Source organism: Phascolarctos cinereus, unplaced genomic scaffold, assembly GCF_003287225.1.
Source record: "Phascolarctos cinereus isolate Bilbo 61053 unplaced genomic scaffold, phaCin_HiC Scaffold_2;HRSCAF=192, whole genome shotgun sequence".
NCBI lineage: Eukaryota > Metazoa > Chordata > Mammalia > Diprotodontia > Phascolarctidae > Phascolarctos > Phascolarctos cinereus.
This window is the reverse complement of record NW_027555625.1, coordinates 7,504,824-7,518,525: the sequence shown is the minus strand read 5'-3', so window position 1 is coordinate 7,518,525 and position 13,702 is coordinate 7,504,824. Positions and strand designations below refer to the sequence as shown.

Genomic DNA, 13,702 nt, shown 5'->3' with positions numbered 1-13,702 from the left:
CACGGCTGCAAGCCGCTAACATGCCCCTTGAAATGATAACAATACCAAGAGTAATAACAGGGCTAATAGCTATTGCACTTCAGGATTTACCAAGCAGTCACATCCAAACAACCCTGGGAAGTAGGTAGTAGAAGTTATGACAACAGTCAGGGAGTGCCTGAAGGCTTACAAAGCCTTTACAAATTTAACCGCAATTTCTCCTCATGAGCACCTTGAGGCAAATATCCCCATTTTACAGCTGAGGAAACTGAGGCACAGGGGACTTGCCCAAGGTCACCCTGAGCTCCAGTCTTCCTGACTCCAGGCCCAGCGCTCTGGGCCCTGTGCTACCTCATTGCCTCTAAGTATTATCTGTCCCACTTTATAAACTGAGGCCAAGACCCCACAGTTTACCTAGCTGGTGACCGACTGATTGATTAGGTGCAGACAGAAAATGTCCATTCAAACCCCAGCTTGGCCAAGTATGGCCAGTGTGACCTCAGACGCCTCTCTGGGCCTGTAGGGGTGGTTTCAAGCAACAAGGTGCAGAGACCCCATGATTCCCTGTCCCACCCCGCTTCCAGAATGCCAAGCAGCCTCACAATCCTCACCAAGGAGGAGGATGAGCTGGCAGTGGGTAGAGAGGAGCCCAGGACCCCTTTTTAAGCCCCCATCATCATCCCAAGCCTTCAGGCAAACAAAGGATGGCACTGTCCTGGGAGGCATTCAGAGAAGCCTGCCTTGGCCTGGGGCCAAAGGCCTCAGATAATCCTGAGAGCAAATTGATGGGACTCTCTGGATCCAAGGAGAAGACACGCACGCATTAAGCGCCAATTCTGTGCGCATTAAGCGCCAACTCTGTGCGGGGGCCCAGCTCCTGGGCCCCTCTCTGCCTTGGAAGGGTCTAGTGCAGCTGGGGGAGACAGAGGTTTCACACAGTTACTTCTGGAGGAAGCCAGCACTAGCAGCTGCTGTGGGAGGCAGCGCCTGAGAGGGGGAGGGAGTGCATGTCAGGCCTGGGGAACTAGAGCTGCAACGCATGGTGGTGGGAGAGGTAGCGCATGGGAAGTGGAGGGATAAATACACAACCCTTTCCTACAAGATGTTTACACATTAATTAAGCACCTACTGAGTGGCCAACACAGACAGCTCTTGTTTAACACAAGCAAACAGTGGGGGAGAGGGAACATGTGGGAAGGGGAGGAATAGGAGATGAGTCTGGGGATGTGGGCGGGGGCTGGACAGCAGAGAGCAATCTATTATCCCCCAAACAGCAGGGAGCCACAGAGGATTCCTGAGGAAGGGGAGACCACAGCCAGAGTCACATTCATCCCAGTCTCCAGACAGGCCTGGACTATGCAGTGGACAGAGGATTCAGCCACCTCTGCTTTAAAATTCCTCTCCAGCTAAGTCCGCTGCCGGCTCCCCAGCTTAATCCGCCAGCTTACATGAAGCATGAGTCTGATTTGCAATGCTGATTCTAGAAGTCGGAAAAGAAGGCATCCTCTAAAAATCGGGTGAAATCTCTTTGCACTTGGGGCATGCAAAACGCCTGCCTCGGGAAAGGGCTGGAATGAATTTCATTTCAGAGCTCAATTCACAGAGGGCAAGCTGCCTGTGTTATTGATTTAGAAATCATTACCCATCCAATCATTTATTGAGTTAAATAAATAATGGCTGGTCTTTCACTGCCACTCTCCATCTGAGCTATCTCGTCAACTCTGAACTTAGGAATTCTCCAAAGTCAGACCCAGAGGAGAGTTCAATTTGCACCACGACCTATTTCTACGCAGGAAGCGAGAACGACGTTTGACAATGATTTTCAATTTGTGTCATTTAACCCAAGCCAGGCTTCCATTTTGAGGAGTTTCTGACAAAGGCTTAATATTCTGAGACAGTCGAATGTGTCAATGTGATGCGTCCAAAACCTGACACACCCATGGGCGGCTTCACAAGAGACAGACTAGGGCCTCTGTCTTCTCACAGGCCCCGTTCTTTGTGCCCCTCTCCTGCACCATATCGAAAACATGCTGAAAATAAACACACAACTCTTTCCCGAGAGACGTTTACACACTAATTAAGTGTCTACTCAGTGGCCAACACAGCCAGCTCTTGTGTAACATAAGCGAATAGTGCCACAGACCCCCACTCCCCTTGCATGGTCCTCCAGCCCTGGGGAGGGGCAGCACCTGGTGCTGCTGCTGCTGCTGCTGCTGCCAGCCTATCACCAGCTGCCAGGAGCCGAGGCTGGGCTGGAGCCCAGGCCAGCCCAGGTCCTACAGCCTGGCCACCCAGAGCCAAACTGGTGTAATGCAAGAACCGATCCAACATGGATTCTGTTCTCCCAGAGCTCATGACCCACCTCAGTGAAGCAGAGCTGAGCGACAGGCGCATCTTCCCATGGCACAACACTGCAACGCTCGTTCCTTCATCGTGGGTCCCCAGCACCAAGCACGTGTATGACAAAATGGCCTGAGCTGAGAACCCGCCACTTCCCTGCTGGAAAGCCCCAGGCCATGTGCTCCCCTCGCCAGGCTTCCCAAAGAATCCAGCAGTGGGCAGGGCTGGCTCTAGGGCTACTCTAGGGCATCCCCAGGATGGCCAGCCATCCTCCTCGCTCTCACCACCCTGTCACCATCACAGTTCCAGAGTGACATCTGACAGCGTTTCTCACGAGCAAACAGTCATCTATGAAGCCCCAAGTGGGCACACCCGGAGCCACCCTGCACAGGACTGCCGCTCCCTTCCCCATACGTGTCCTCGGTGACTTTAGTAATAATAATAACAAGAACTTGCACTGATAAAGTGCCAAGCATGCCGTGTGCATGACCTCATGGGCTCCTACAACAGCCCTGCCTTCTGGCACCACCCTAGCACCCACCCCGCACAGGCTCACCGGGCACCTTCTCACTACCCTTTGGGCCACCTGAATGAGGACGGTCTCATGCAGGAACACTGATGGTAAAGACCTGGGCAGCCAAATGCAAAAGACCACCGAGACTTCCACGCAGTGTGTACGTGTGTGTGTGTGTGTATGTGTGTGTGTGTGTGTGCATTCGTGCGAGCCCTAGGCCAATGGGTGATCATCTCAGCTAACCCAGAGAATACAGGCAGCTCAGGAACCACACCCAACCCACTCCACCCCACCCTCCCCCCAAACTTGCTCAGAACGGTCTCCATTTGAACAGGCTCAACTGGGAAAAACCTCAGGAAGAAGTAAATAATAGAGTCTTAACCCACAGTCCTCAGGCCAAAGGCGGGACAAGAGGCCTAAGCTGTGATTGGTGGGTATAGGGAGCTAAGAGAATTCCTGGATGTCAGGACAGAGGAGGGGTCTGTCACATCATCTTGGAAAACCACTCAGTGCAGAGGCAGTGGGCCTGGGCAGACGCCCTGGCGAGAGAACGTGGGGGAGTTGCTTTGTCTCTCCTGGCCTCAGTTTCTCTATCTGTAGCACCAGAGAGCCAGATGAGAAGATTTCCATCTCAACCAGTGGGTTCCTCATGGGGACTGGTGGGAGGCTGTCAGCGAGGGAGGGGGCCCTGAGCTGAGAGCCAGTGGCTGGCTAGATTACGGAACTAGGTCCCCCATTCACCGGCTGTCCCCCACTCAGACCCTCCAGGGACAGCTCTGTGAGATCCTCATGGTAACATCTGTACTCACGAGGGTTCTCATTATGAGGAGCACATACAATAAACCCTAAAGTACTACAGAAACGGGGGGAAGAGGAGGAGAGGGGGTGAAGCAGAAGAGGAAAGGCAAAGGGAGGAGGGGGATGAGGAGGGGGAAGTGGAAGAGGAGGAGAGGTGCCCGGCCCTGCCACGCTGCCCTCTGCCACGCCTCTTCCACAGGCGGCACACGTCTCTCTGAAATCTCTTCTCCCACTTAACGCTAGTTCTTACTGAACCCGGCTCCACCTCTGTGGCTGCCCCTCCACCTCTGTGGCTGCCCCTCACTTCTTCTCCTCAGCTCACTACTAGAGGCCAGGGAGCTGGAATGCTCCTTGTTCCCCACAGCCCTGCTAGGTTCTCCCCCTGCCCCCTTCACCAGTAGCCTCTCCTCCTCCTCTTCCTCCTCCTCTCAACCACTCAACGTAAATCCTGGAGGCTGTTGTCTGTGGACATCCAGGTCACTCTCTTTCCTTCCTCAACGAGTCTGATGCCTGCTCACAATTTTTCTCTCCTCCCCAACTCCTGCCCTCATCCTAGAGGATACCGATTCTCTGTCAACACTAACCACTGGGTTCCTTACCCTACTCACCTGCCATGAGCTACTCCTCCCCCCACCTCAGCCATACACAAAGACGGTCATGCCCTTGATCCCGCCAGCACTCTTAAACTACCACCTCTATGCTACTGGCTTTTCACAACTCTCTGGGGCTTCCCTGACATAACCCTGCCCTTTATCTGCACCACCACCTCCAGTCCCTTGACCTCTCACTTCTCTCCAGGCCATCTTCCCTACACCAGCCATTCTCTTCTCCTCTCTCCATCTTGAATTCTTGGTGAACCAATTTAACTCTACACTCGTCTCTTTTCTCAAATCCCCCACTCACTTATATTGCCAATGACAGCCAGACAAACCTCAGCCTTGGATCACTCGTGCTACCAGTCACCTTTCCAATGTGCTGAAGGAAGGAGGAGAAAATCATGCAACGGCTCTGCCCAGCTCCACTCCAAATTTATCTTACGCAAGTTCAACTGGGCCCTCACTGGTGCCTGGCAATCCTGCTAAATCTCTCTCATTAACTCATTCTCTCACTCTCCACAGCAGTTTTTCCACATTTCCTCATCCCTCCTTGAACTTCCCATGGCTCTCCCACTACCCAAGTTCTCAGCTAAAAACAGTCACATTTTACGGAAAAAAACTGAGGCCCAGTATCAGCTCCTCATCCCCCCTCTTCCTCATCTGCCTCGTCCCCCCTCTTCCCTGTCTCCCCCATCCCCCCTCTTTTCTGTCCGCCCCGTCCCCCCTCTTCCCCATCTGCCCCGTCCCCCCTCTTCCCCGTCTGCCCCGTCCCCCCTCTTCCCCGTCTGCCCTGTCCCCCTCTTCCCCGTCTGCCCCGTCCCCCTCTTCCCCGTCTCCCTCGTCCCCCCTCTTCCTCGTCTGCCTCATCCTCCCTCTTCCTCATCTACTGTCACTCAGATGCCTTCTGCCACCATCTCTTCCTTCACTCTTGTCTCTGGTGATGCAGTGGCCTGACTCCTGACCAAGGCCAACCCCTCCACCTGCCCAAGGAGACCCCCTTCCATCCCACCTCCCGCAGCAGACCATCCCCCACCATCCCTCTCTCTCTCCTGTCTTCAGTCCCTCCCTCCTGCCCACAAACATGCCCATGGCTCCCCCATCTTGAAAAAGCCCTCATTCAGCCCTCCCATCCCCACTCACTATTCTCCTCCATCTCTTCTGCCCTTTGCAGCTAAACTCCTGCGTCTACAATTGGGGCCTTCACCTTCTCTCCTCTTGCTCCCTTCTGAACTCCTTACAGCCTGGTTTCCAGCCTCATCCTTCTACCAAAACTGCTTTCTCCAAAGTCATGGATCATCTCTTAGTTGCCAGTCCAACGGCCCTTTCTCCATCCCCCTCCTTGGCCTCTCTGCAGCTTCTGACACTGTTGATCACTCTCCCCTCCTTGATCCTCTCTTTCTAGGTCTTCAGGACACTGCTGGGTGATCTCATCAGCTCCCATGGACTTCATGACCATCTCTGCTGACAATTCTCAAATCTACAATAAGGAGATCACCCCAAACTCTCTGCTGACCTCCAGTGGCTCATCTCCAACTGTCTTTCAGACACGTCCAACTGGATGTCCAGTAGATATCTGAAATTCATTATGTTCCAAGCAGAACTCATTATCTTTTCCCCCTCAACTCTCCCGCCCCCACCTTCCCTATTACTGTAGAGGGCTCCACCACCCTCCTAGGTCCTCAGGCTCACACCCCAGGAGATATCCTGAATGCTTTGTTCTCTTTCACCACCCACATCTAATATGGCACCAAAGCTTGCAATATCTTCTTCTTGACGTCCCATCTGTGACATCTCTCGAATGTTCCCCCTTCTCTCATATGACCCTGCCCCAACTCTGGTGCAGACCCTCATCACCTCTGCCATCACTGGACTTGGCAGTAGCTGCTGGGGGCTCTGCCTGCCTCGAGTCTCCCCCAACTCCAGGCCAGCCTCCATTCAGCCACCGAAGGGATTTCTTAAAGCACAAATCAGACTATGTCGTAGCACTGATTATGTCAATAAACTCCAGTGTTTGTCCATCACTTCCAGGATCAAATTCCAAATGCCCTGTTTGGTGTTTAAAACCCTTCATACCCCAGCCCACTCCTCCCTTTCCTGTACCCCCCTCCTCATATTCTCTGATCCAGTGCCCCTGGCCTCCTGGCTATTCCACAAACGAGACCCTCCACCTCCCAGCTCTGAGCATTTTCTCTGGCTATCCCCAAGCTTGGAATGCACTCCCTCCTTAGTTCTGCCTACTGACTTTCTCAGCTTCCTTCAAGTCTCCAGGAAAATCCCCCTTTCTATATGAAGCCCTCCTCAACCCCTCTTCATTCTAGTGACTTCCTCCTGTTTATCACGTCCTTTTTATCCTGTCTATAACTTGCTTTGTACATATTTGTTTGGACTTTGTCTCCCCGCTTAGAATGTGAGCTCTTTGAAGACAGGGATTGCTTTTTACCACTTTTTGTATCCGTGCCCCTTAGCACAATGCCTGGAACACAGGAGGTGCTTAATAAAAGTCCAATGATTGACTGACTGATGTAAGAGGAGGTTGAGGAGGAGGAGGGGAAGGAGGAAGGGAGGAAGGAGGAGGAGAGGGGGGAAGAGAAGGAGAAATCTCTATTACAGATGAGGAAACTGAGGCACAGAAAAATGAAGTGATTCAACAACAGTCACACAGCTAAGAAGTAATGAAGCCAAGACTTGAACCAAGGGATTCTGACCCTGGGCCAAGGCTGCATCCGAGTCATTTTTTCAAATATTTTTCCATGGAAAGAAGGACTATAATGAAGAAAAATATTTGAAATAACCCATATTTTCAAAGTAAAATTTCAGTTCTGTTCCATTCAGTATTTCTGTTTGCCACAGTTGGTCTGGGACTCAATGACTCCTCCACCAAATTTAGCTGCTGATACCTCCCCAAGGTGGGAGGTCTCACCACATCGGAGAAAGCCAGGAATGAACAGTGTGTCTGCATCCCGAGGACAAGCCTTACGAAGACCAGACAGTGACATGCCACTAAAAGGCGGCCCTCAGGGGACTAAGGCCATGGTATCACAAAGGAGGTGCCTGTCCAGGCACTGAGGGGTTCTGCCTGCCAGGGTTGGAGGGGAGGAGATGAGAAATCACGGGGCTTTGTGGGTCCAGCAAGAACCTGGAGGAGCAAACACCTTGAACAAGTCCTATTTTCTAGTCTTGACTTTGAAAATCTGCTTTCTTACTTTCTGTTGTTGGAAATCCTCCATCACCTTCACTCCTGGTTTCTGCTAATTTCCCCGTTCTCAGCAAGACCTCTGCGAAGCTCTCCGTCGCAAAGTGCTGGTACGTAGTATAAGTCACTTCAGACTAGAAAAAATATGAGGTGTTGAAGCCAAGGTTAACAGCACTTTTTCTTAAAAGATCATATTGATTTTATTTAGGAGTTACATTCTCTGAATTTGTATTTTAGGGTCATCTATCTAAGAGCATCATTTTCAAAAATAAATTATTTTGGGTAAAATGCAAAACCTCCCCTTGTGATGCCCACCTTTGGCAACGAAGGTGAGATAAATCACTCAGAAGAAGAGGAGTTAGAACCGGGGAGCAGCAGGTCATTTTCAGGAAGCAAAGGATGCCCCCGGTGCCATGAAATGCCACCATTTGGGGCAGGAGAACCCCAGAGGCAACAGGGCGCAGGGCTCCCTCACACCTCGCACTCACCTCGGAGACAAAGGGATTGGCCAGGAGGGACTCGTAAAACGGATGGCAGCCTTGCTTCTCCAGGCCTGCATTGGCGCCCGCTCCCTGGCCATAAACAACACAGAAGTCTTGGCCCTAAATGGATCAAAGTGGGGGACGATGAATCAGAACTCCTGGTCTAGGGACTAGGGGAACTGACACAGCATTACTGCTTGTGACCCAAGGAAAGAGAAGAGAGGGAAATGGGACAGCTTGGGTGCAGCCAATGCTATACTCCTGGTGTATGCCTGGGTACCGAGGGCAGCCCACTCACATCGCTGGATTGACCAGCCTGGGGGCACGGCAGCCAATAAGACAGCTCAGCCTCCGGCCTTGCTTTGTGCCCATCACGAGGCTACTCAAAAGCTCATTTCCAAAGCTCTGAAACAGCAGTGATTGCATGCATGTGCGCGCCTTTTGGAGCATGGCCCAGCACTGATCAATGGTGGAAAAGGTCAGAGCCAACAGGAAGAGCCACGCCCACCCAGGAAGACCCAGAGGCACAGAAGGAAAAGAAGAGAGGAGAGAAATGGCAGAGCAGGAAGGAAGGGTCAAACAGGAGGCGTGGAAGACTCTGAAGGATGAGCAGCTGGCGCCTCTAGAGAGCCAGGGACAGGAAAGAGCAGCAGTGGGGAAGAGCTCACGGGCAAAGAACCCACAGCAATGACGGAGGGATGGGTCTCTTGTGGGATGCCCCTTCCAAGGTCTGTGCATCAGACACACCCACTCCTCTTCTAAAGAAGGGACCATGCTGCCAACCGCCTCCCCAGCCGCCTGTTGGGTCTCCAAGGTGGGGGGTGCACCCTGAGACCGGTGGGCCACACTGCGCATGGTGGCCCAAAGGAGGTCTGCATGGGAGCCAGCCTCTGCTGCGCATTCCTTACGTGCAAGGGTCGGAGGTAGGCCAAGGACCTCTTCCACCACTGCCCATCACTGACGGCGTGCAGCACGGCTCTGGTGGTGGTGCTTGTGTTCGAGAGGACCTTCATGGTGGTGGCCGTGGTCCAATGCAGCAGATCCCCGAGTGGCTGGTTGGGAGGCCGGCTTCATCCTGTCACAAATGGCAAGCTTAATAATAACCTGGAAGGACAAGTCTCTTCATGCCTGATGCCACAGAACGCCAGGGCCTGAAAAACAAGTGGGGTCCACTGAGCTCAACATGACTTTCCCACTCCACCCCATCCCATTTTAAAGGTGCGACACCAAAGGTTAGGCCAGAGGAAAGACCTTGTATGATGGCTTAAATCCACCTATTCTGGCGGTGGCCAACATCACATTATGGTAGACCCAACAGGGAAGGTCCCCAAGCCCAACCTCTTCATCTCCCAGAGAGGAAAAAGGGCCTTGTTGAAAGTCACAGAGCTAGTTAAGAGCAGCAGTGATGGAGAAAGGCGATGATGCCTACATGTCAAGTACAGTTAAGGACTAAAGTCGATGGAAACTCAGTAATTCATTCCTAAATAATAAACCAGAAAAATCAACCAGGGGCAGCGAGGTGGAGCAGTGGATAGAGCTCCAGCCTTGGAGTCAGGAGGACATGAGTTCAAATCTGGCCTCAGACACTTGACACTTACTAGCTGTGTGATCCTAGGCAAGTCATTTAACCCAAACTGCCTCACCAAAAAACCCCACCAAGAATAAAAAATCAATCATAACAACAAGAACAACAATAAAGAAAACCGTTAAGGAAAACAATATCACAAAAACAAAATTTCTACAATGGCACCACTGGCTTAAAAAAACCCCAAAAACTTAAGAATTTTAAACACGTGTTCTCTATAAAAAAGAAAAACAATCAGTGAATTGAGTATGGAACCAAAACCCAAGAAAATCAACAAATTAATAACAAGCTGAAAGGTGGAGATTCTAAAAATCAAAGGAAGGATAAGTAAATTTGAAGACGAAAAGACTGAGATGAAGAACAGAGTGGTAGATCAGCGGAAAAGATTAGGTATAAATTACATTACAGTAAATGACCAAAGTAATCTAGGATATGACAAACCCAAAGATCCAAGCTTCTGGAACAAAAATTCATCACTTGACAAAAACTGCTGGGAAAACTGGAAAACAGCATAGGCCAAAACAAGGTCAATGAGTACATGATTTACACATAAAGAGTGATACCATAAGCAAATCAGGAAGGCATGGAATAGTTTATCTGTCAGATCCATGAGTAAGGGAAGAATTTAGCACCAAAGAAAATAGAGAGAACATGACAAAATGTAAAATAGATCATTTTGTATGATATAAAATTAAAAAGGTTTTGCACAAACAAAACCAATGTAATCAAAATTAGAAGGAAAGCAGAAAACTAGGGGGGGGATTTGCAACAAATATGTCAGCTAAAGGTCTCATTTCTCAAATGTACAGAGAATTGAGTCAAATTTATAAAAATACAAGTCGTTCCCCAATTGATAAATGATCAAAGGAACTGGCAATTTTCAGACAAAGAAATCAAAGCTATCTATAGTCATATGAAATGCTCTAAATCAGTATCAAGTAGAGAAATGCAAATTAAAACAATTCTGAGGTGCCACCACTTACCTACCAGATTGGCTAATACAATAACAAAGGAAAATGTTGGCTGTTGGATGGGATGTGGGAAAATGGGATACCAATGTGCCACTGGTGGAGTTGTGAACTGATCCAACGATTCTGGAGAGCAATTTGGAACTCTGCCCAAAGGACTATAAAACAGTGCATACCCTTTGATGTAGCAATACCACTGCTAGGTCTACATCCCAAAGACATCCAAAAAAGACCTATTCATATAAAAATACATATAGCAGCTCTTTTTGTGGTGGCTAAGAATTGGACACTGAAGAAATGCCCATCGATTGTGGATGGCTAAACAGGCTCTGGTATGTGACTGTGATGGAATGTTATTGTGCCGTGCACAATGACAAGCAGGGCGGTGTCAGAAAAACTTGGAAAGACTCACATGAACCGATGCATGGTGAAGTGAACAGAAGCAAGAGAACGCTGCAGACAGCGAGCGATATTGTTTGATGAAGAGCTGTGAAAGACTTAGCCGCTCTCAGCGACACAATGGCCCAAGACAATCCCAAAGAACCAAGGATGAAGCATACTATCCACCCCCACAGAAAGAACGCATATTGAACACAGACTGAAGCAGGCTATTTTTCACCGTCTTTCTCTTATTCTTTTTCTTTTATTCGAGATGTCTTACACAAAATGACTAACATGGAAATGTTTCACTTGACTGCACATGTATAAACCTATCTGACTACTTGCTGTCTCAAGGAGGGGGGAGGGGGGAAAGAGGGAGGGATAGAATTTGGAACTCAAAATTTTTTTTTAATTGTTGAAAAATTATTTTAACATGTAATTGGAGGAAAATAATATCTATCTATCTATCTATCTATCTATCTATCTATCTATCTATATAAAATACGTATATATTTAAAAGCCTGAGATGATGAACTAAGAACTATTTTAAGACAAAATACATAAAGAATTAGTTAATTTGATTTTTTAAAGGGAGAAGATGAGTAAATTACCAATATCAAAAAAGCAAAAAGGATTATTTTGCAATAAATAGAACAGAAGTAACAAAAAGTATTAAAAACCTATTATACTCAATCATATGCCAACAAAACAATTTTTTTTCAAATCTATGGTTCACAAAAATATAAAATTAAGATTAACAAAAAAAAAAGAATTTAAACAAACAAGTCTCAGAAAGAAAAATTAAAGGCATAAATGAACTCCTAGTGAAAAACACTGGGATCAGATGAATTTGCATGTGAATTGCATTAAACATTTAAATAACAATTAGTCCCTACACAATAGCTACACACACACACACACACACACACACACACACACACACACAGCTCATGAAACTAGAGAAAGAGGGCACCTTGCCAAACACAGGTCCAGCCAGTTCTAAATTGATGATTCTATTTCTGTGAGGAAAACTATGGTCCTGATTCCCTAAGCAAGGGGAGGATACACAGAAAAAGAAAATCATAATCAATATCACTAATTAATTTAACATGAAAATACTGAAATAGTAGCTAAGAAGTTAAAGTAATATGCTCAAAAAAGTAATTGCTATGATGAGAATGAGTATAGCAGGACCAAATGGATGGTTCAATATTAGGAAAACTATAACCACAATAAATCACATCAACAAGAAAAGTGTAAATCACATACCAACAGACACAAAAAAGCCTTCAATAAGATGAAGAATATGCTCATCTTACAAAAACAAAATGGCAAAAAGAACAAAAGGTTCTTTCTTGAAAATGATCAAGAGTAGTTATGTAAAACCAAAAGCTAGCATAAGAGACTAGACTACAAGCGTTCTCCATAGCATAAAGGGTAAAGCAAGGACAGCCATTACTTTTATCACATATCTAAACAGAATAGGCAAACATGAGGCAAAATTATACACAGAGCATATTGTGTCTTACTGAAAGAATTTAAAAATGCAACGAAGAACTTAATTCAAGCAATTGATAGTTTCAATAAAGTAGTAAGACATAAAACAAATCCAAAGAAATGATTTTGCTAACAAAACCCAGAAGAGAGAGAATTAATTAATTGCAAAATACACAAAACACTTAGGTCTTAACCTACCAAGGCACACATAAAACATTAAAAAGAAATCTTTACAGAAAGAAGGCTTAAACCACTAGAAAGACATTCATGATCCATAACCATGTTGTTCCAGCAGAATGAAAACGACAATATTACCTAAAATAATGCGCAGATTTAGTACTCCACAAATCATTCTATCAAGGGATCACTATATAGAACTTCACAAAATAACAACAAAATTCATCTGGAGGAACCAAGAGCCTAGAATATTAAGGAGAATAATGAAGAGAGGGAGGGGGGAAGGTAACTCAGAATGTGAACAGATGAGCCTCTCTACTGGGCTCCCTGCCTCAAGCCTCTCTCTTCTCCCATCTGGCCCCAAAGCCTACCACTGATGCTGTTCCTGCCCCGAACCTCCACTAGCTCTCAGTTACCTCACTGCTAGCTTTTCACCCCCCCGGTTCCCAATTATTCTCCCAGGTTTATTACCCACCACTCAGCTCTGTGCTGTGCTCACAGAATCACAGAACATGAGCCTTGGGAGGGACCTCAGCAGCCACCATCTTGTCCAACCCACCCACGAAAGAAACCTCACTATGAACAGTTTGACCAGTGGCCGGTCAGAGCTCTGCCCGGCCAAACCATCCTGCTGGCCATCTCCCCTCTCTGGTTCTCCCTCTCAGCATTTCTAGCGCCGTCCCACGCTCTCAGCTCAGGCCTGTCTGGGCCGCCCTGGCTTGTATGCAGGTATCTGGTACAGACCTCGCACACGTGCACTTACACGTGTGTCCACAAGTGACATATGCAGATACACGTTTTGTTTCTCTCTTTGAAAATAGTTCCACTCCTCAGTAGCAGGGACCATTTCACAGATCCTGCCACAAAGGAGGCACTCGAAACGGTTGCTGACTCACTGCCAAGGCATAGAAAGGGAGCATCCTGCAGACTGACCTGGCCGGAAAGCAGAGTGGTGAGGGGATCAGCAGGCCCAGAGCCAAGGAAGAAGGCCAGCAGCAGCCTCTGTGGGAAGGGCTTGAGCTCGACTCTAGAGAGTGGAGGGAAGCACATGGTCACACTACACTTTGGCCCAGTCCATGAGGCCACTGCTTGGAAGATGGAGCCAAGAGAACAGCTGCTGGCTGGGAGGCCCCTGTGGGGCTGGGCAAGGACTGAGTGGAAGGCCCTCATCAACCAAAACACTTCCAGCAGC

At 48.3% G+C, this 13,702-nt stretch overlaps 1 protein-coding gene across 1 annotated transcript in view; it reads right to left on the bottom strand.

Annotated features, from left to right (window-relative positions):
• NBAS (NBAS subunit of NRZ tethering complex) overlaps window positions 1–13,702 on the bottom strand; it is a 252,708-nt gene that overhangs the window by 101,247 nt on the left and 137,759 nt on the right. The window contains 4 exon segments of the mRNA XM_078149224.1: window positions 7,431–7,554; window positions 7,909–8,022; window positions 8,811–8,950; window positions 8,953–8,977. Of these exon segments, the coding sequence (XP_078005350.1) occupies window positions 7,431–7,554; window positions 7,909–8,022; window positions 8,811–8,950; window positions 8,953–8,977 (403 nt within the window).